This window comes from Ischnura elegans (genome assembly GCF_921293095.1).
Source record: "Ischnura elegans chromosome 13 unlocalized genomic scaffold, ioIscEleg1.1 SUPER_13_unloc_1, whole genome shotgun sequence".
Lineage (NCBI taxonomy): Eukaryota > Metazoa > Arthropoda > Insecta > Odonata > Coenagrionidae > Ischnura > Ischnura elegans.
In genome coordinates, this window is record NW_025791657.1 from 4,737,741 (window position 1) to 4,758,856 (window position 21,116).

The following is a 21,116-nucleotide window of genomic DNA, read 5'->3' on the forward strand; positions in this document are numbered from 1 at the left end:
TATTGACCAGGCGAAGAGGGTTTCCACAAAAAGAAGAATCTTCTTGTAGCTGAGAATACAAACATGGAACTAAGGAAACAATTCATCAGATTCTACATATGGAGTATGTTTCTCTATGGAAACGAGGCTTGGACGTTGACAACAGCAGAGAAGTCAAAGAGTGGAAGCCCTTGATATGTGTTGCTACCGAATTATGATGAAGATAAAATGAATAAACGGTGTAAGTGATGAGGAAGTGCTAAGAAGAGTGGGAGAAAAAGAAGCCTCCTAAAAAACCATTAGCAGAAGATAGGACAGCTTAAATGGCCACATTAAGAGAAATGATGGCTTGCTGAAAACAATCGTAGAGGGACAGGTTGAAGGGAAAAAGGGCAAGGGACGGCCCCGAATGAGTTACATAGGACAATGAGTAATAAAGGATGTTTAAGAGAAGATACAGCACACTCCCGATTTTCCGGGGTAATGATCGGGAGAGACGATACGAATAATCGGAAAACACGGATAACCCAAAACTTTCAGTTTAATATGTTCATAATGTACGTGAAACAAACTTTAAATTATCATTTATGTAGATATTATTTTATTTTGGAGTGCTTCCCCGACTCATTGAGAACTTTCTTCGCCAGTTCGCGATCTGTTTAGCGGCGATAATAAGGTTTTACTCCTATTATTACGGCTCCATATAAGAACGGCTCCATCCGCGGCTGCGTGTTCATGGATAAAGAAAATTAGTTGGCATGAATGCTTCAAAACCACTGCGCGACGTCGGTAAAAAATACTTTCAGGCACCACGCCACGTTGTCGCGTCTCGCACAAATTGCCCGGGATGAACAGCTACGACATGCATCCGAGATCATGGAGCGCCATCGTGCACTGCGGGGCTTGGAAAACAGGAACGCGGTACTCCCGTGAATGCAGCTAGCGCGCGATCGCTTCAGTTTTACGAAGGGTATCCCAACGGAAATAATAATTTTATCAGATTTAGTTTTTTAATAAAGACATAGGAAACTATGGGGAAAGAGTGAAAAAATCATGCACGGATAATCCGCAACACGCAATACCGCAGCCGGATAATCGGGAGTCTGCTGTATATATCGCTACATTAAGGCTCGTGGATAGAAGAGAGGAATCGAGAGCTGCATCTAGCCCATCTTGGGATTGCTGACTAACGACGATGATAACAACTAAACCTTCCATTGAGCACAATGCATCTGGCAGGCACAGCATGGGAATATATTCAATTTTCCACGCCACTAGAGTGCATAGACCCTTGATGCACATAATTAGCCGTTTGTTTTACAAGCTCTATGCAGCCTTACACCACTCTATGCATTTATGCTGGCAGAGAAGTGGCAGATTATTAAGCATAATAAAGCAAAATAATGGCATGGTTAGCAAAATAATTTAAACTGATCCTGGAGAATTAATATGCAAAAATACATTGCATGTAAAAATAGCTGACACATTCAATACGGGCCCAATTTCCGTTTAAGTCGTAATAATCGGCCGTAAAAATACGATTGTGGAGATAAGACGTAAAAATTGAGGACTCGACTCGACCATTACAATTAATTAACAAATACTTTCACATAAAACTCTACAAGAGCATTGAAATCAATAAAAAACTTTTTATTTTCTAATAAAAATCTTAATATGGTAAATCTAAATGACAAACCATAACTACCTGTGATTCTCAAATTCAATGCAGGGCTGATTTCCATTAAAGTTGTCAAAATCGGCCATTAAAATAAGAAAGGAAAATAGAGGGAGGTTTTTGTGCCATAACTTCCGCTCAAATACAGCTTTTTACAAACGGTGCACATGGTTCGAAAGAAGGAAGTTTGCTGAAGGCCATAGCCACGATTGGAAAACTCAGAGGTGGATATTAGTCACGAACGGAGGTGAAGAAAAAGCTCCTGGCCCGATCGGCAGAGCACGTCAATTGACGTGCAGAAAACCGTAACGAGCATGTTCCATCACACCTTGCTGGATCGGGCCGTGACTCTCAGACAGTGCGTAAAGGGGTGTGTGGACAGCACATAAGACATCATTAAGTGTTAGAATACACTAATAATTAAAGGCTGTACCAAAGAGCCACGCTAAGCGCAAGTAATATTTTTTCGCATGACTGCATATCAGGCACATAGCACATGAACTCAGCAATTCAAATACTGCACCTGACAGTAGGTTTACTACAAGAAAAAAGGAATAAAATACAACACAAAGCTGAAAAAATTAGAGAAATTTTGTTGAAGAAGATTGCAGAATAACCTCACGTGAATAAAAGTAGAGGCTGTGATTAGGAAGAATGGAAACAAATCAAGGAGCTGAGCAAGAAATTCAATGCAAGTGGGTGCGAGACCAGAGAAAGAAATACTGTGAAGACAGATCGAATCGATGGAAGGGGTACACCGAGGAGTAATACAGTAGACATTCGTTTTAACGAATTTCGTTGGACCGAAAACTGGATTGTCGTAATAACGAAGTTCGCATGAAGGTTTCTCAAAGTAATCTTTAATTCATAAAGCTATTCAAGGCATCGAGAAGTGCCCTTATCCTGCAGAATGCTACACTGAATTACAATTGTGCGTGAACTCACTCTTGTAACGAACTGATGTAGCTGGGCAGGCGCCGCAGCCGGAGCCGAAAAAAATCGCTGTCCGCAGGAAAGAAGAGCGGGCGAAACGCTGAATAGTTCCTGAATTCACATCTCATTAAGCGATACTTTGTTCAGATTATGCCCAAAGTGGGAGTTCCATTAGGCCACACCGCGTCGCAACGGCCAACTTGAAAGGCGACAACTTTGAAATTTCGGGCAAGCTTGAATTATTCCAATTTTCGCATCACTGAAAGTTCTGAAACCGTAAATTCGTAAGAAAAGGACTTACTTTACGTCCAATTTACGAGCGATAATGACTCTATCCCCATGATTCAACAGGAATAAAACTTATCATATGATGTTACGTGCATACTGAAGTATCTCCTACTGAAGAAAGAACCATAATTGACGCTCTTGCGCACGGTGCACGAGAAGAACTTAGCGCAATGCTTTTAACGTACCGTAGTTTATATCCACCTAAATGCCCTAGCTTATTCGAGGAACATCGTACTAAAATCCTTTTTGTAGACGGCGGAACCGGAATTGTAGTTCGTAATTACGTAATAACAAAAATGTCGTAATAACGTATCATTTACCATGGATAGGATAGGCTGTTTCGTCCGGACCAATGAATTGCGTCGTAATATCGAGTATTTCGTAATAAGGTTGTTCGTAATAACAAGAATCTACCGTGATGAGGAAATAATTTAGCATCGCAAATAATTGAAGACAAATTTGAAAAAAGGATGTAATGAAAGCTTCAATCTCAACATCTGATACTGACACTACAATAAATGGCATTGGAATGATCTGAACCCAATAAATGTGGAACTGAAAATATTCCCACCAAGCTTATCAAAAATGCAAGGGAAAAGACATTAGCTCTGCACTACAAATGTACCTCGTAAACATTAAATGTACTTCCACAAGAAAATCAACATTCCTTTTCCCCTAAAAGAGGAGTGAGGGGAAACGTGAAGATTTTAGGACCAATATCCTAATACCCCGTGTGCTGAAGATATTAACAAAGAATCATGCACCAGAGAATGAAGAAGAATAAATCCACATCCATCCTGTTTGCGGACCAAACAAAGGCTTTCGATACAGAGGATTAGAATGCAATGCTGGAAATTCTTAAAAAAATTGTTTTTTTTATAATCATTAGAGAATTCTCAACAATTAATATTAAAACCAAAAGGGTAAGTCTGGATAAAACTCTTAAGAACCATTTTCATTTAACATCATTATGTTCAACAACATCTTGCCTCAAACCATTGATTTCATTCAAAATCATTGCCATGGTATGATTTATTGTTCTCAGGATTTTACGCAGTAAAATATAAGCCATGCCAAATACATAAAAACAACAACTAATAATGTCACATAATAACTTTGCATAATTTTTCATCACTAACTACAACGTAAAATAGCATCCAGGTACATTTGTATGGATGCTTCAGCTGGCAATATTTACAGCTGTAAAAATGTGACCATAAGTAGTTACACTAGCCAAGCTAAATGATGATTGGTATATAATTCTTCACTCGCAACCATTAAGTAAATTGAATAGCATAACAGCTATGCCACACAAAGTCCTTACTGAATCATCGTGAATGAGGAATATATTGGTATGGTATTAGGAGGAGAGCGACAGCTGAGGTCATTGGCGCCATGAGGGAAGGGTGTGGAAGGAAGGGTGGAGAGAAACCCGGCATCGGCATTAGCCTGCTCTCAACGAAAGGTGCCAAGGGGACTACGGCTTTACGTCCCATCTGACGGACGGAGTGCATCCCTTGAAATATCCTCCACATAATATTCAAGCAGGGATCAGGTAGTATCTGAAAATTCTCTGCCCCTCCCAGGATTGTAACCGGAGTCCACTGGGTGCGAAGCCAACACTCTAGTCACCACATCAACCCAGTCCCCACGAGGAATATCCTATGGCTATTATTGATAAATAGAGGTCATAATGCTGCCTTCCTTGCTTAACTCCATTGCTATGGTATATGCATAGCGTGATCATACAATTACTATAAAATGTGTTCCACAAAAATATTATTACAGTTAAACCTCTATATAGTGAACCTCTTTACATCGCAAACCTCCATACTTCATACTACCCCTACAGTTCCATCAGATTTACATGTAAATTTTTAGTCAAACCTCTATGTAGTGAACCTCTTTATCTCGTAAAACCTCCACTTATCATACCAAGGAGACACCCCCAAGATGGCCAAGCTACCTCAGCAAAGTGCACCGAGAAGATAAGAGACCATTAGTGCAGTTGCGATTAGGTACATGGAATGACATTTTCAGCAATAAATTTTTCTCACTTATTTTTTCTTTTACACCTTAAATATGCTTGAAATTTTCACCTCAACCATTAGTTATGGCCATTTCGTTCCATGAGAGAGCATACCTAACAGCAAAGAAGAAAAAAGATATCCAACTATTCTAATCATTTTAAGTGACTGTTGAATTAAAAGAGATCACATCGTTTTCTCTTGAATCATGGTAAATATCACACAATAGTGCTCGGTTTCTGTTATTACTGAATAATAAATATGTATATGTGTTCACTAATACATGCATGTTTGCTAAAACACATAAATATAGTGGTTTAAAGACAGTACATATTGTCTTTCATTTCTGAAGGATATGAACGTATGGTGCCTATCACTAAAACCTCCCTATAGTGAAACTCCATACATCGAATTGTCTAAATTTTGGTCTCCTCCATTAAAATGTAAAGAGGTTTTACTGTGTTTATGAAAACTTAACAAAGATTTTCATACGAGGATGTACTGTACTATTCTTAGCACATGTACACACTTAAATGTATCCGAATTCAAAGGAAAATATTCTTTAACTATGTAGTAAACTGAAGTCTTGCAATCACGCGGAGCAGTAGGACTGCCACTTTTGGAAAGGTAAAGGTTAGAGTGTAGACAGCCACTTTGAGAAATCTACGTATCAAAAACATTCAGTTGGGATTACTTAACTCTGCAGGACTCGCGCCCCTTTTTGGAATGCGAGTACTCGCGCTGAGCCTGTCAGGCTCTATATTCTTTTTGAGGTCCTTGCCTATGAAGTAGATTATTTTTCCTCTCTTATTTGTTTAAAACAAATTAATAATGCTGAAATGGTCCATTTCATGAAAATCAAGTCCATTTAAGTCTGATAAAATATGTAATTATTACTTCATATCGAGTGTGATATAAAATAGATGACCATTAGTTGTTATTGATTTATTGACTCGTAAAACTACTACACAGTGTTGGTATTAGGATAAAAAGAAGGCAAAATTAGCAATGAACATTATTCTGCAAGCATGCGCGTAGAACCTGGGGGGCTCAGACCACGTGCATATGAAGCAAAGTATCATATTCCAACCTTATGATAGGTTAATCGGGATATTTTGCACATGTAAAACGTAACCAAAAGAGTAAGGAAAAGGTAGAAAAAATCTAAGTGCATTATTGAGAATTGGTCAAGAACTATTTAGAAAATATCAACAATGTGAGCCTAGCAGGCTCAGCGCGAGTTCCGGAGGGTTAATATATAATCTTTTGGATGCTGAATTTACCATGATATCTTACCCAAAAAAAAAGTGAAAAATTGAGAAGTGTGGAAAAAGGTTGTGTAGACAGGGTTCCCACTATCACTAAGTCATCAAATTCACAGTTTATACCAGGGTTTCAGTCTAACTACATTATAAAATTCACTGTTTTTTCCAGGTTGCATCAAATTCACGGTCTGTTGATAAGACATTTTAGGAAAAACTATTGATCACATAACAATCACTGGCCGCAGGTCAACTAAAAATATAGCAAACGCGATAACCGCCGGGAATACAAACGCAGCAATAAAAGTGCCCTTATGACGTCGCCTATTGTTAGCAAAATTTCGGACCAGCTAAGGTTGTGAGAGGGAAAATGGAGCCCCCCACCCAGAAATATAAAAACACAATTACTTTGCTTCATAAAAGGAACAAAATGTTGAAAAATCATGAATTTACAAAATTTGACACATGAAGTTTTTTTGGTCATGAAAAGTTTAAAACTAGTTTAACCCTTCTACTGCAGCAGCCCATTTCAGGTGGGATGTGCGAAGACTGCCAAGGCTATTTTCCGGAATTTGCAATATTTCAGATTAAAAATTTTTTCACTAACTTAATGATATTTAACCCATGAATCCCCAGCGTTGCGTTAACGCAACATTATTGAATCATAATTCTCAGAACATGTTTCTACCTCAGAATAATTTTTCTTCGATTTACTGACTTTTTTTAAGTATCTCCAGTTCTAATTTTGTCATTTTCACCAACAGTTTCATTTATATAATTGTATTTTTATGACTGATGGCGTTTCTCATAAAAATCAATGCGCACATACTAGATACCCTAGGAAAAATAGCATACCCCAGCATGTCCGTTGAAAGGCAGAATTGGGCATTTCCTCCGAAGTAATACTGATAACTCCCGGCGAAGATGTCGAGTGTACAAATCAAGATAAAAAATAAAAGATGTAACCTAAGTTTTAAAAATTGCTTTTTTTGCATTTATTTACCGGAGTTTTCCCAACGTTGCGTACACGCAGCATTATGAAAATCATATTATTTGATGAAAATATTTTTATTCCAAAAGTTCATCTTAATTAGAACAAAATAAATTGGAAAATGCTAAACAACCAAAGTTAAAAGCCCTACATACAGTCTGGGGAATAATGGGTTAATACGTCTACATTTCTTTCCCTAACCTTAAGATATATTTACATCTTATACCCATAGATAGATTATGGGGGTTTACATATATTACAGCTGTTGAAAAGGCCATAATCATTAAAAGATAAAAGTGAAATAATTCGGGCCGATAAATCAGCCCCTGGCAGTTTTCGCTCAACAAGCGAGGGCCGATATATATCGGCCCAGTGGCAGTAGAAGGGTTAAAACCCTCCACTTTAGTACCCTGTTTTTCAAAAATGTTTCCCTCTGGTTTTGGACTCCCACGAATGCAATTCCTGACAGCCCCACTGAACTGCGGCCTGAAACTATCGCGAGGAAGTGTAAAATCCACCTCTCCACAACTGAAGCATTTACAGGCGAAACACAAGTCAGCATACTGTGACAAAATTTGGGGGAAACGTGCGTGAGTAAAAATTTGAATGCCGTCAAATAGCTTGAAAGCTTATAAAAATGATTTTTAATCAGCTAAAATATTAAAATGTGTATGAAAATCTAAACGGCATACCTTCAATTGCATGTACCCAGGAGAAACTTGAAGTAATACTCTGCTTTGCAGTAGGAATTTGAAAATGCATTTGGATCCGAAAATATCCGAAGATCGGGCGCCCAAAACCAAGGATCCCATCCGAATCCAGATCCGAAAAAAATCCTGGATCCGTCCATCTCTAGTGGACAGTGTCTGTGAGTGACTGACCTTGGATTATGATTGACAAATCGATTTTTCTTTTTATGCATCAATCGCAGATCTACAATCATGTTTGAGAGGTTTTCATGGCTTTACGATGAATTTCATGGCATTTTCCAGGTTTCTTTCACGGTAGAAAAAATTCACGGCTCATTCACGGTTCTAAGGCTTTCACAGTTGAGTGGGAACTAGGGATGGACGGATCCAGGATTTTTTTCGGATCCGGATTCAGATCGGATCCTTGATATTTTCGGAGCCGGATCTTTCGGGTCGGATATTTTCGGATCCAAATGCATTTTCAAATTCCTGACGCTGAGATTCCCCCAATGATTGTTCAATCACTTGGGAAGAGTCACGCTATGTGCCAGCCGTATTTTGCCTTTTTCATTTTCCACGGCTGAAATTCTCCTAGGTAACCTCTGAGAGAGCTTTCAAACAAAACGGTTCATGATTAGGACAAGAATCGCATGCGATGGCGCATTCGAAGATAAAATCGGAACTCTTTCCACCCTTATGGGGTGTTGCGTTCACTGAAGCTATTATTTTAAATTTCGGATCCAGATCCGATGTCTTCCGCGACTTTGGATCCGATGTATCCGATCCGATCATCCCTGGTGGGAACCCTAGTCAGTTGAAATAAGTTGAGGACTTGCTGGATTTGGGTGCTTTCCATTCATTGACACAAGTCGAATTGCATCGCGGTTTTCGTGTTCCATTCGGTGTGTGTCGCCGACTGTTGTGACACAAGTCAACAAACGGTAACGCACAGAAATTGGAGAGTTATAAACAGTTACCGCGAGTCGACACTAGTCGACTCATGAGTCGCATGAATGGAAAGCACCCTTTGACCTCAGTGCATGTTGATGTTATCCTAATGATATGGCTTCCCATCACGACACGGATGAATGCTTGTGTTGCGGGAATTACACTAGGCTTTGTTTACAAATATACAAAAGTATGTATATTTGTATGTACAAATGTTTTCTGCTGTGATATCCATGTATGTAAAATGACTTTTGGTGAAATTTCAGCCATGGCTACTCCATTCAGAATACCAATCTGGATCAAAATAGTCCTAAAGATGCTTATGGGCAATGTGAAATTGATGAGGAATTCCTATGAAGAGAGGGAGAGAAGAGAAGCCTCGCACAAACCTTGATTGGGCGACGGAACAACATTATCAGCCATATCTTGAAGTATGAAGGCCTAATAAAGACAATTGTCAAGGGTCATGTGAATGGGAAGAAGAGAAATGGAAAACCTCCAACAAAATATATGGATTACGTTATGAAGGATGTGAAAAAAAGAAATATGTAGATATGAAAAGATGGAATGGAGAATTGAGTGGAGAGCTTCTTCATGCCAATCAAAGGCTTGCAGACTTATGATGGTGTTAAAGCTCATATGCGATTCTAGTTCAACATGCAATAAATTGTGTGAAAAATTCACGGAGAAAATAATCATTCACCTTGACCAGGATTTGAACCCAGATCCCCCGATTTCCAGTCGAGTGCTTTAGCCAGTTATGCTACCGAGGTATCATTCTCCCTGGTGGAAATTTGTGGACTATACAACAAGGTTGCATGCATCCAGGTTCGAATCCTGATCAAGGTGAATGATTTAAATAAATAAAAAATCGTAGCACTCTTATTTCAATATGTCTAGCTTCCACCAATTGAAGCCTGAATCTGTTCAACTTAAGGTGAATGATATTTTCTGTGCATTTTTCGTACCACATGTACATTGTGGGTGACTCCATGAAGTTATCACCATGGCTAGTCCCAACATACTTAACACGTTGCATACCGGGGTATTTAAATTCCTAGGAATGCTGATTCTGGAAATATGTGCCTTTTAGGGCGTAATGCCTTTGATTTAAACATGGTTAAAAAGCTAATGTTAAGAATATAACTTTACCCAATCAAACGTTATGATGTATCAATTCATTATGAATAACGAAGAACAACTGAAAATGTACTAACAAATACATATTGTACGCTTTAAAATTGTTTAGGTTGATGGGCCATAATGACGAGAATCTTCGTCATCCATCCGGAATGTTCGGGAAAAAAATCGCAATCCATACGCAACGTGTTAACACTCAAGTGGAGGCGCTGGTGTATAAAGTATGCCAATCTTCAAAAAGCCAAAGGTTTCAACATTGTTTCTACATTCTGGTCTAGAATGGCCTCATGTAATCTTACGTTGAACTTTGACTGCCTATAGTGCGACTTTTCAAAGCTTGAATTATTGTAGCAAATTTATTTTTAGACCGGCAAGAGTAAAAGACACCCGTGGCTTACAAAGAACGCTGTGCGACTGGCCGTATACTCTTTGATATGCTTTTCTTAAATGGCCTCATGTATTCTCACGATGTCCTTTTGACTGTCTATAGCATGGCTTTTTTATAGCACAAAGTATTGTAGCAATGTTTTTCAGATCGTCAAGAGGAACCCGACAACCATGGCTTATAAATTATACCCTGCAACCGGCCGTGTACCACCTCCATACCTTTTTGTCTGTATCGCCTTCTAATGTACAAGCTTGTACTAATTTTTACTTATAAAGACAAATATTTTAAAAAATTAATGTTATCATATACATAAATGCATATATATCATAAATGCAACTGCATATCGTGGAAAAAGTATGCCATGTGCCCGGTCGTGTAAAAATATCAGAGGTGCTTGCTGGAGGGTTAATCAAGAATCGGGAATGGCAAATTTCTGAGTAAAATTAATAAGAGGTCAATAGGAGGAGAATGCAATGAAGATAAACCGTGCCCGCTCGAGGGTTAAATTGTACAATAAATTGTTCAAACAGTACATTACCTGATCAGAGGCTTGGGGCAACAGCTCATTTCTGGTCTCATCGGCATCATCATATCCTCCTTCGTCATCACTGATTTGATCCACTTTTACTGAAGATGACCCATATACTTGTGGCATGAGTACATTTGCAGCCTCACCAGTGCTCTCATTGTGCATATATCCATCGTCATCACCACTGATCTGCTCCGCTTTTACTGAAGGGGACCCGTACACTTCCCTGCCGCTCTAAGAGAAACAGAACACTTAATTGATACAGGTTTTTAACCATTGTTACCAGAAACAAAAAGATCACAACCAAAATATAAAATACGAGCGTGATGCACCCGCTCCCAGTGGGCTTCCCTGCTCTTTTCAATGCAGGTCCACAGAGGGATAGGCGCATTTCTAATTTTAAAATGTAGAAAAAAAAGGCAGGGTGTTATGTACGAATTTAATTGGGATGTTCATGTACAAATTGAGGTCAGAGGACCTCTTTAAACACAACATTGGTATTAGTTTTTACACTATCCTCTGTTAAACGCACATGATGACTCATACTTACGTATCAATAGGAGACTTGAATGTGGAATCTGCCGCATTTTGATAAAACTTATTTAAAGAATGCGAGATATTGTTGCAAATGAACAAATGTATCAGTTTGTGTGCTGATAACGTCAGGAATATTTACCGTTTTTTTTGTTTGTTTTTCTTTAATATTTAAAAAACAATTTTAGGAAACAATAGCAATATTTAGGAAGTAAGATATGCCGTCGCATGTTCTCTGATAAATTCTGTGCATTTTGGTACCCCATTTGTAGAGTTTGGTTGCGTATAAGTTGAGAAAAAGGTATCTATGCAGTACAAATAATATAGAAGATAGAGTGTACATATTGTGATGTCTCGAGCTTGGAATGATCACGTAGTGGAGTATGGTGATATGCGAGGTTGTGTTCATGCTTGTGTGTGTGTGATTCAGGTGTGTAGTGGCCGGTGTGATGGCCCCAGTTAACAGGGGCTACCTAGGGAATCACTGATCCCCAGCCTCAGTGAAATCATCCTGTCTCCCCACAAACCCCCTTTCCACGAGTGATATTTCCCCTCTCGAGGGGTATATAAACCCAAAAATAAGGGGTGCTTCTCGAGGCATGATTGACACGACGACCAAGGGAGCGAGATTAGGGGAAGTGCTGATGTGCATGATTGCCATCGTAAGTGAAACAAGAGTGTTGCTGGTGGCGTACGCTGAACTAAGACTGGTCGAGTTACGACCGTGTCCCACGCCACGTGTGGGAGGAGATCACCCCCGGCACCTTGGATCATCTGGTTCTAACTGTTTTGCTACAGACGGTTTTCTACCGTTCTGGCTTCAACCATAAACTGTAAGAACGACGCAGTTAGCGACCCTTCATCATCTGTTGAGGTCAGACAACCACTCACTTCCCTAAGTTAGAAGCCATAAAGCTCTATTCTCCCAGTCCACAGTGCAATTTGTCCTCGCAACTAATTGTAAAAAGTGCTATAAAGCAAAGGTCAAAGGACTTGCTAGCAAACTTCAGAAACTTTGTCAGAAGGCACTAGTTAACAGTGGCCCGAATATTTAATGTTCTATGTACTTTCCTTGAAACTTGTACTATTTTGGAGGGGGGCAAAAACACCATATTTAAATCATCGCTATTTTTTTTGTTAAGTGTAATCAGTTTATTCTTTTCATTCTCATCGGGGTATTTTTTTGTTAAGTGGAGTCAGTCATTATTTTCATCTTCATCAGGGTATATTTTTTTAGTGATTAATATAATGTGCTTAAAGGTTAAAATATATCACACATTGTTAACCCTTTCAAGACTGAGGAGTTTTCGTCTTAGCTTGACTGCTGTACCGAGCCCCAAGAGACTCTTCTTTCTCGTGGTACGGAGCATTTTTGGAGGGCATTCGTTAAGAAGGGTCTCGCTGAACCTTTTTCGACCCCTCCACGGTGGGACTCCGCATTATCTCCGACTCCGAGAGTAGTTGTGCTCCCTCGTTTACGACCATACCCGCGGCATTGGTTCGCGGTCAACTTATGTATTGCTTATATGTATTTAGCAAATGGATAATTGTTGCTTGCACGTAAATTACAGACATAGAATATAATTCCTCATTTTTATCTGAGCATTGTCAAATTTTAAACGAAGTTCTAAGGCCATTATCAAAGCATTTAACGCAGCAACAATTTCCATGTTGATGTTTATACATAACTCGAGATATAAGTTAATATTTTTCGTAGAATTTCGTTTAAAAATTCTAAACGCTGCTCAAAAGACAAACAATTCAATTCTTAGTTTATATTTCTTGAGAAATGAACAAATATTTATTTCGAAAATTGACTCTATAAACAATTGTATGACCGCTGTCCCTTACCGCTGAGAGGGGTTACAAAAGACGAAGGGTCCGGGTACCTGCTACCGGATTCGGAGGGTTAATCCTAAACCCCGAAGCGTTGGGTCCCGAGACAAAGGTGACCTAAACCCACGACCGTCCTGAAAGGGGGAGAGCTAGAAAATGCATATATACGGGTTTCGTTTTCTTGACCGGGAAAATCTCACACGTACATATACGCCCGTGGTCTCCCGGGTCAGGAAACGTCCACACGTATATATACGTGTACAGTAGGGAAAAGGTTAAGAGTGATTTATGTGGTGATTGACTCGATCATTCCTTCGCTTGGGACAGTTGATTGTTTCCTTTCATATCATGTATGCGACGTCGTGTTCCGTCACAATATAAATAAAATTCCCTCAAAAGCTATTCTGATCTCACACTGGAAGGCAGGATAAATTTATAGACTAACAAAATATAGCCAATTAAATCACTCTGCCTTTTCAATTAGCCATTGGAAAACCTTCCTAAGAAGGAAGAACAAATTCATCAGCAACATTTCGAGAGCTGATGGTTTGATGACACCATTCATCAATGACCAGTAATCTTTGTTTACATGTACAGACAGAGAACAAAAATGTTGATTTCCTCCGCTAAAGGAAATCAGTGTATTTAATTTCAAACAAAATTGAATGTACAACGCATTAAGTAAAAATCAGCCCATGGAAAAATATTAATGCCTCTAACTCTAGCATGCCCACCAATCCTCAAACCCTGTTATGCCCGAGAGGGTCATTTTGACCCAATATGACCATTTTTGCACATTTTACTCAAAATACTTAAAACCTTCCCAGTTTATTTATAAATATTATTTATAAAGCATTTAGGAGGGTAGTAGAAAATTTAATTAGACCAAAAATATTAAAATTAGAGTTCTACAATTTCTATGGTGTTGTGGGAAACTCTGGCTTACACAAATTTGTGAATACCTTCACCTCCTCTGATGGCTTTGGGAGGTACAGTGAATTACAATCGTATCAGGTTCACAAAAATACAGTGACATTTTGACAAAAAATTTAAGTATAAAACACACCGTTACATTGAATACAAAGGAAAAGTAGAAAGGCTCAATGGATTATATGATAGTCTGGGGTAAAATGAGCCATCCGGGCATGGCAGGTATAATTGATGAGAAAAAATAATGATAACATTATCAGGCCTAACTTTTGCATAGTGGTAAACCAAACTGAATAGTTAAAAAGTCATGAAATATGAGTCTAAAATTATTCTTCCTTTCAAAATAATCAACAGGAATATTCTTTCTTGGGTCAAATTGACCGAGCCAGGCATGCTAATGCTAAACAACCAACCTGAATTGCCAACAAGCAATACCCTTTTCTAAGATGGTAAAGGAAGGATAAATCCCAAGTCCCCCATATAATATCCTCTACACAGTTTTCACCACATCCAAATCAGCTACGATATGAATATGCCAAATAGACATTCTTTTTTGGGAACAAATTATGTTTGGCAGTTTTGGCTAGAAACTGCATCACCACCTGATTTTGTACCAATGCAACCAACCACAACCAAGGCAACAGGATTCATCATTCACCATTTTTTTGTGGTTTTGCTCATTTTGAACGATTTCACTAGGGAATCATGATTCAAATCATTGGGTGTAGTCGGCCACACTATGCTTGGTGATCAGTTTATCATGACATAAGATCACTGAATGTGAGAGTAGCGAATGCTACAATAGGTAGCATGAATATTTCTTGTTTTTCTTCCGTTTGAAGCATCTTTCTTTATGGAAGCGAGGCTTGAATGTTGACAGCAGCAGAGAAGTCAAGAGTGGATGCATCTGAAATGTGGTTACGGTAGAATAACGTCGGTTCTCTGCAATGAGTGTAACAAGAGTTTTCATGCAGTGTGCCAATCAGTGTCGAAGGATGTATTGAAGTTGCTCGAGGATGGCCGACAACAGCGGTGGATTTGTCACAATTGCGATCCTGAGGCTCTGAGGAATCGTCCAGATTGCGTGGCGAATGAAGCTACACAACAGATGGCATCTTGCAGCACTTCAGAGGATTCATCAGTGCTCCTGCTGCGTGAACTGTTGGAGAAGATATCGGTGATGCAGAATGAGCAGAGTGAGTTAAAACAATTAATTAATTCGTGGAATAGCGTCATTCATGATCACACGAAGACGCTAAGTGAGCAAACAAAAGCTATAGAAGCAGTCCAATGTAACCTTAGTAAAGTGAGTGATGGATTAGATAAATTATTTGGGGAAAACGTTGCCTTGAGTAAACGAGTTTGTGACCTTGAGGACAAGTTGAATACTTTGGAGCAAGAGTCACTCAGGAATACTATCGAAATACATGGTGTTCCGATGTCAAATGACGATGCTCCTTCAGCAATCGTGTGTAAAACAGGTCTTGCCTTGGGTATTAAACTCGATGGGAGTGATATTGAAGCTGCGTATAGGGTAGGGAAGAAGCATTCCACCCAGTCTAAGCATCCGCCGCTAGTTGTACGTTTTGCCCAGTCAAGCATAGCGGAAGAATTTGTTAGATCCAGGAGGGTTAAGAGAAATCTTTCACTCTCGGACCTTCACCTGAACACAGGGAATGTTAACGCGGCTAGCCCAATTTTTGTAAATGAAGCTTTAACACAAACAAACAAAAGGTTGTATGCCCTAGCAAGAGACCTTAAAAGAAATGGTAAGGTAAAGTACTTATGGGTGCGCGGAGGTCGTATATTTGTTCGCAAAAGTGAAGGCGGGGATAGAAAAAGCATTCGAAGTGATTCTGATATAGAAACCTTACAATGAGGAAGCGATCCTTGTTTACCAGGGACGGAAGATCGGAATGGAACAATTTGTGCATTGAATCAACAACTTTCGATCTATTATCAGAATGTGAGAGGTTTGAGAAGTAAGTTAAAAATGTTCAACATCTCGTTAGGTGATCTTGACCATGATATAATATGTATAAGTGAGACATGGTTAAATAATTACATAAGTGATTCAGAAGTATGCATGAGTGGCAGATACAAATTACATCGGAAAGACAGAAATGAGACTTTGACTGGAAAAAAACTAGGTGGTGGAGTAATGGTAATGGTGAAGGATACGTATAAGTCAATGAGGTTAAGAGAATTAGAGACATGTGATGAAAATATTTGGATCAAGGTGCAGGTGAAAAATAATAAATGGGTGTATTTATGTGTTGTCTATTTCCCTCCAGATGCTATGCTTGAAGTATATACTAATTTTTTTGACAAATTGACCTATAGTGAAATTATTAATAATGAAATATTTATCCTTGGTGACTTTAATTGCCCCTCATTCATGTCATCTATTGAGACGAAAACACCATTATGTATTGAGTTTTTGATGTTCATGAACTTATTGGGTCTGAAACAGAAGAACAATGTGGAAAACAGTTACGGAAAATTTCTTGATCTTGTTCTTACTAATGTGGCCGAGAGTAATATTGAGGTGATTCGCTGTACGTTGCCAGTGATTAAAGAAGATCACTATCACCCAGCAGTAACCGCTCATTATGTCTGTGGTATTACAAAAAAAACAAAAGATGATTTTGCCAATTCATATAACTTTAAAAGAGGTAACTACTTGAAATTATATGAGGAGCTGCGGAGTAAAGATTGGAACGCAATTTCATCTACTAGTGATGTCGATATTGGTTTGGAAATGTTTTACAGTTACCTAAATGAAGCGATTGATATATCTATTCCAAAATGTAAAATATTAAAGTACAAGTATCCTTCGTGGTACAATTACGAGGTAATTAAAAAAATAAAGAAGAAAGATAGACATAGACTACTGTTCAAGAAAACTGGGTCAAGTTATCACAAATCAAAATACAATACTTTGAGAATAGAAGTTAGAGAAGATATTAATAAAGCTCTAAGTGTTCACTTGGAAAATATCAAATATGAAGTTGTCAACGGGAACTATAGTAGTTTTTGGAAATTTGTGAGAAAAAATAAGGCTAGTGGTCATATCCCTGAAGTGCTTACACTAAATGGTTGTGAATTTGCCTCACCAAGAGAAATAGTTAATGCATTTAAAGAATATTTTATGTCTGTTTATGTTACTCAAGTAGATCCCTCTAACATAAAGTATGCTAATGAAACCCTTGCCCAAAACAATGATAATATAATCATTATTAGTATTAGCATGGATGAAGTGCTTGAAGCAATCCAAAGTTTAGATACCAAAAAATCTATTGGTCCTGACAATATCCCTACGCATATTGTGAAAGGCTGTAAAGAGATCTTAGCTCAACCTTTATGTCAGTTGTTTAATAACTCTTTAAAAAGTGGGGTATTTCCCACAAAATGGAAAACTGCCAAGGTGTGTCCTATTTTTAAAAAGGGAGAACGAAACGACATAAAAAATTATAGGCCTATAAGTATATTGTCTGTTTTTTCAAAAATATTTGAGGGTATTTTATGTAAGCGTATTAACTTTCTATTAAAAAATCGGATAAGTGATACACAACACGGCTTTATAGCTAATAGGTCAGTAACGACCAACCTAGCTATCTTAACTGATTATGTTATGAATTCCATGGATAGCGGTTCTCAGGTGGATGCAGTCTACCTAGACTTTAAAAAAGCCTTTGATACTGTACAACATAACATATTGCTAAGCAAACTGAAAAGTATTGGCATTGCAGGCTCTTTGTTAACTCTTTTGAGTTCATTTCTAAATGAAAGAAAACAATACGTAGTGTATCGAAACGTGGTGTCTGACAAATACTCTGTTGTATCTGGTGTGCCTCAAGGCTCGAACCTGGGTCCACTTCTGTTTTTGATATTTGTTAATGACTTGCCACAATGTATCCATCATTCAAGATGCCTAATGTTTGCAGATGATGTTAAAATATATAGAAAGGTGAACAACTTACAACATTGTCTCCAGATACAGTCAGATTTAAACAGTCTAGTCACCTGGTCTCATGAAAATGGTCTATTTTTTAATGTTGATAAGTGTTTTGTTTTATCTTTTTCACGGAGAAAAAATGTAATCAAATGCAATTACCATATGGAAGAATCCAAATTGAATAGGACTAACGAATGGAAGGATCTAGGGGTCACCTTTGATAGCAAAATGTATTTCACCACACATATATTGAATATTAGCATAACTGCGTGTAAACTTTTGGGCTTTATACACCGTATGTCAAAATATTTTGACTCTGAGATGGTACTTAAGACATTGTATTACTCTTATGTAAGAAGTAAGTTGGAATATGGGTCAGTTATTTGGAATCCCTATTTAAAGAAACATATTGTACTGCTAGAGCAAGTTCAAAAGAGATTTTTAAGATTTCTATATTTTGTATTATATCATGTGTATCCGCTTTTCGAGAATTACGTCTGTTATAGTGATTTGTTAAGAGTATTTGGTCTCCATACCCTGCAAAATAGAAGAACCATAAACGACCTGCTATTTCTGCATGATGTCATTAATAAGGGTCAATGTTATGAATTGCTTAAGGAAATAAAAATAATAGTACCAAATGTTAATAGCCGGTTCAAAAGAACATTTTACATACCTAAGGTTAAAACAAATTATTGTTCCAATACGCCAATACGAAGGATCTGTGTACTATATAACAAAACCTTCAATGATTTAGACCTGTATCAAAAGAAAAACTGCTTTTTAAAAGATGTTAAGAATATGTTTCGCGACTGTGATAGTATTTAGTTAATATTTTTACCATTTGTTATCATGATTGTTACTTTTTTTGTGGCTGTGACCAATTTATTTTCTATTTTTTGTAGTTATAATCATGTATTGTTCGCCCTATAATTATGTACATGTTGGGCGAACATTAAACATAATAAATAAATAAATAAATAAATAAAATGAATTGACCGTATTAGTAACGAGAAAAAGATAAGAAGAGTGGGAGAAAAGAGAATACTTCTTAATGCCCTTAGTAGAAGATGGAACTACGTAGTTGGCCACACTTTGAAGGCACGATAGCTTGATGAAAACAATCGTAGAAGGACAGGTAGAAGGGAAAAAGGGCAAGAGAGCCCGGGATGAGTTTCATAGGGCACGCCATCAAGGATATAATTGAGAAGAAATACATCGGCTATGAAATGGCTTGCAGACAGGAGAGCTGCATCAAACCAATCTTAGGATTGCTGACTAATGATGATGATCCTTCCTTCTCCTTTGCAGTCATTGGAAGTAAGCATGGTGTTTCTATGCTCACAAAAGTAAGGAGTGCACCTAACAAGGAAGAGCTAAGAAGAATTTGAGGAAAGATAAGTCTTCTAAAAACCCTTAGCAGAAGATGTAACTACTTAGTTGGCCACATTATGAGACATGATGGCCTGATGAAAACAATCGTAGAAGGACAGGTGGAAGAGAAGAAGGGCAAGGATCAGCCATGAATGAGTTTCGTACATCAGGACATTAAGGATGAAAAAGAGAAGAAATATGTTGGCTAAAAAATGTCAAGTGGATAGGAGAGCTGCCTAAAAAAATCTTAGGACTTATGATGATGGCCCATCCTTCTGTTTTGTGGTGATCAAAAGTGAGCATGGTGTTTCAATGCTCACAAAAATGTGAAATGCGATGACGTCAGCCCTCACTTGCGTGGTGAGCAAAGGTGAGTGGATTACAGTGGCTTTATATCCCCATTATGTTTAGCACAATGAATCATTCATTTTGAAATATTTTCTTGAAGAACCACGCACAGGGTTCCCAATGCAGCTAAATTATAGTATTCAGCTTTTTTTAGGCATTCACTGGCTTAATTTTGTCAAATTCAAGGTCTGTTGATGAGCCATTTTAGGCAGAAATATTGATCATGTAAAAATCACGGGCCTCACAGTATCCAAAAATTTAACAAACATGGCAGACCAGGGTTCCCATTGTACCTAAATTATAAAATTCACGGTTTTTTACCAGGTTTTCACCGTCTAAATTGCATCAAATTCATGGTCTGTTGATAAGCCATTTTAGGAAGAAATATTGATCACATAAAAATAACTGGCTGCACAGTAACTAACAATATAGCAAACGCGATAAACACCAGGAATGCAAATGCAGCAATTAAAATGCTCCTATGACGTCGCCTATCATTAGCAAAATTTAGGGCCGGCTAAAGGTTGTGAGTGAGAACAAGGAGGGTGGCAGGGAAGTGAAGAAGTGTCTGATTTTTCGCAAGTGTTAATGAACACTTTGGTGACCAGTCTTCCAGTCACAGCCTTAAGGTCTGAGTGTCATCATGATGCATGGACCAATATTTGCGCTTCGAATATACGTGTGCAGATAAATGGGTGGGCAGTATCTGCAAGTGACTGACCTATTTTTCTTTTGATCCATCAATCATAGATCTAAAATCAAGTTTGAGAGGTTTTTAACCCATTACGTGCCGTGAATGTAATATTACATCCTGTTAATCTTTCTGAAGATTCCCATGGACGTAATATTATGTCTTTCTATTTCATTGACTTTGCTTGCATGAAGCCGTAATATTTCGCCCGTGGTAGTTTTCCAGTTTGCTGCTTAGTGGTCTTGTTATTTCAAAAATCAACTGCTTGATGAAAAAAGTTCTTTTCATGTCTTTAGGACAAAAAGTCCTCTAGAGCTACCAGCATCCTTATCTCAGCCTACTTTGTTTGAACATTCTTTGGTGGAAAGAAGTTTCTTGAGGGCGCAGTGACCCATTTTGTCATCCAGGATTTTGAATGCTATGCTTGGTACAGTGCTTTTTTATGGTTTCCATGGTTTAAATAGTTTAAATTGAGCGTGATAAAAAAAATTATGCATTTCATGGCGGTACATAAATTGTTGCAACTTTTTTATTTAAAAAAACAATAGGTTTTCATTGTTAAAACATATATTTAAAATTTAGCAATAAATGTTATT

At 38.0% G+C, this 21,116-nt stretch overlaps 1 protein-coding gene across 2 annotated transcripts in view; it reads right to left on the reverse strand.

Moving 5' to 3' along the window:
- The window catches only part of LOC124172146 (zinc finger protein 665-like), a 61,053-nt gene that overhangs the window by 9,681 nt on the left and 30,256 nt on the right, over positions 1–21,116 (reverse strand). For both annotated transcript variants that reach the window (XM_046551556.1, XM_046551557.1), the window contains one exon: positions 10,859–11,083. In XM_046551556.1, the coding sequence (XP_046407512.1) occupies positions 10,859–11,083 (225 nt within the window). The remainder of the gene's footprint in view (positions 1–10,858; positions 11,084–21,116) is intronic.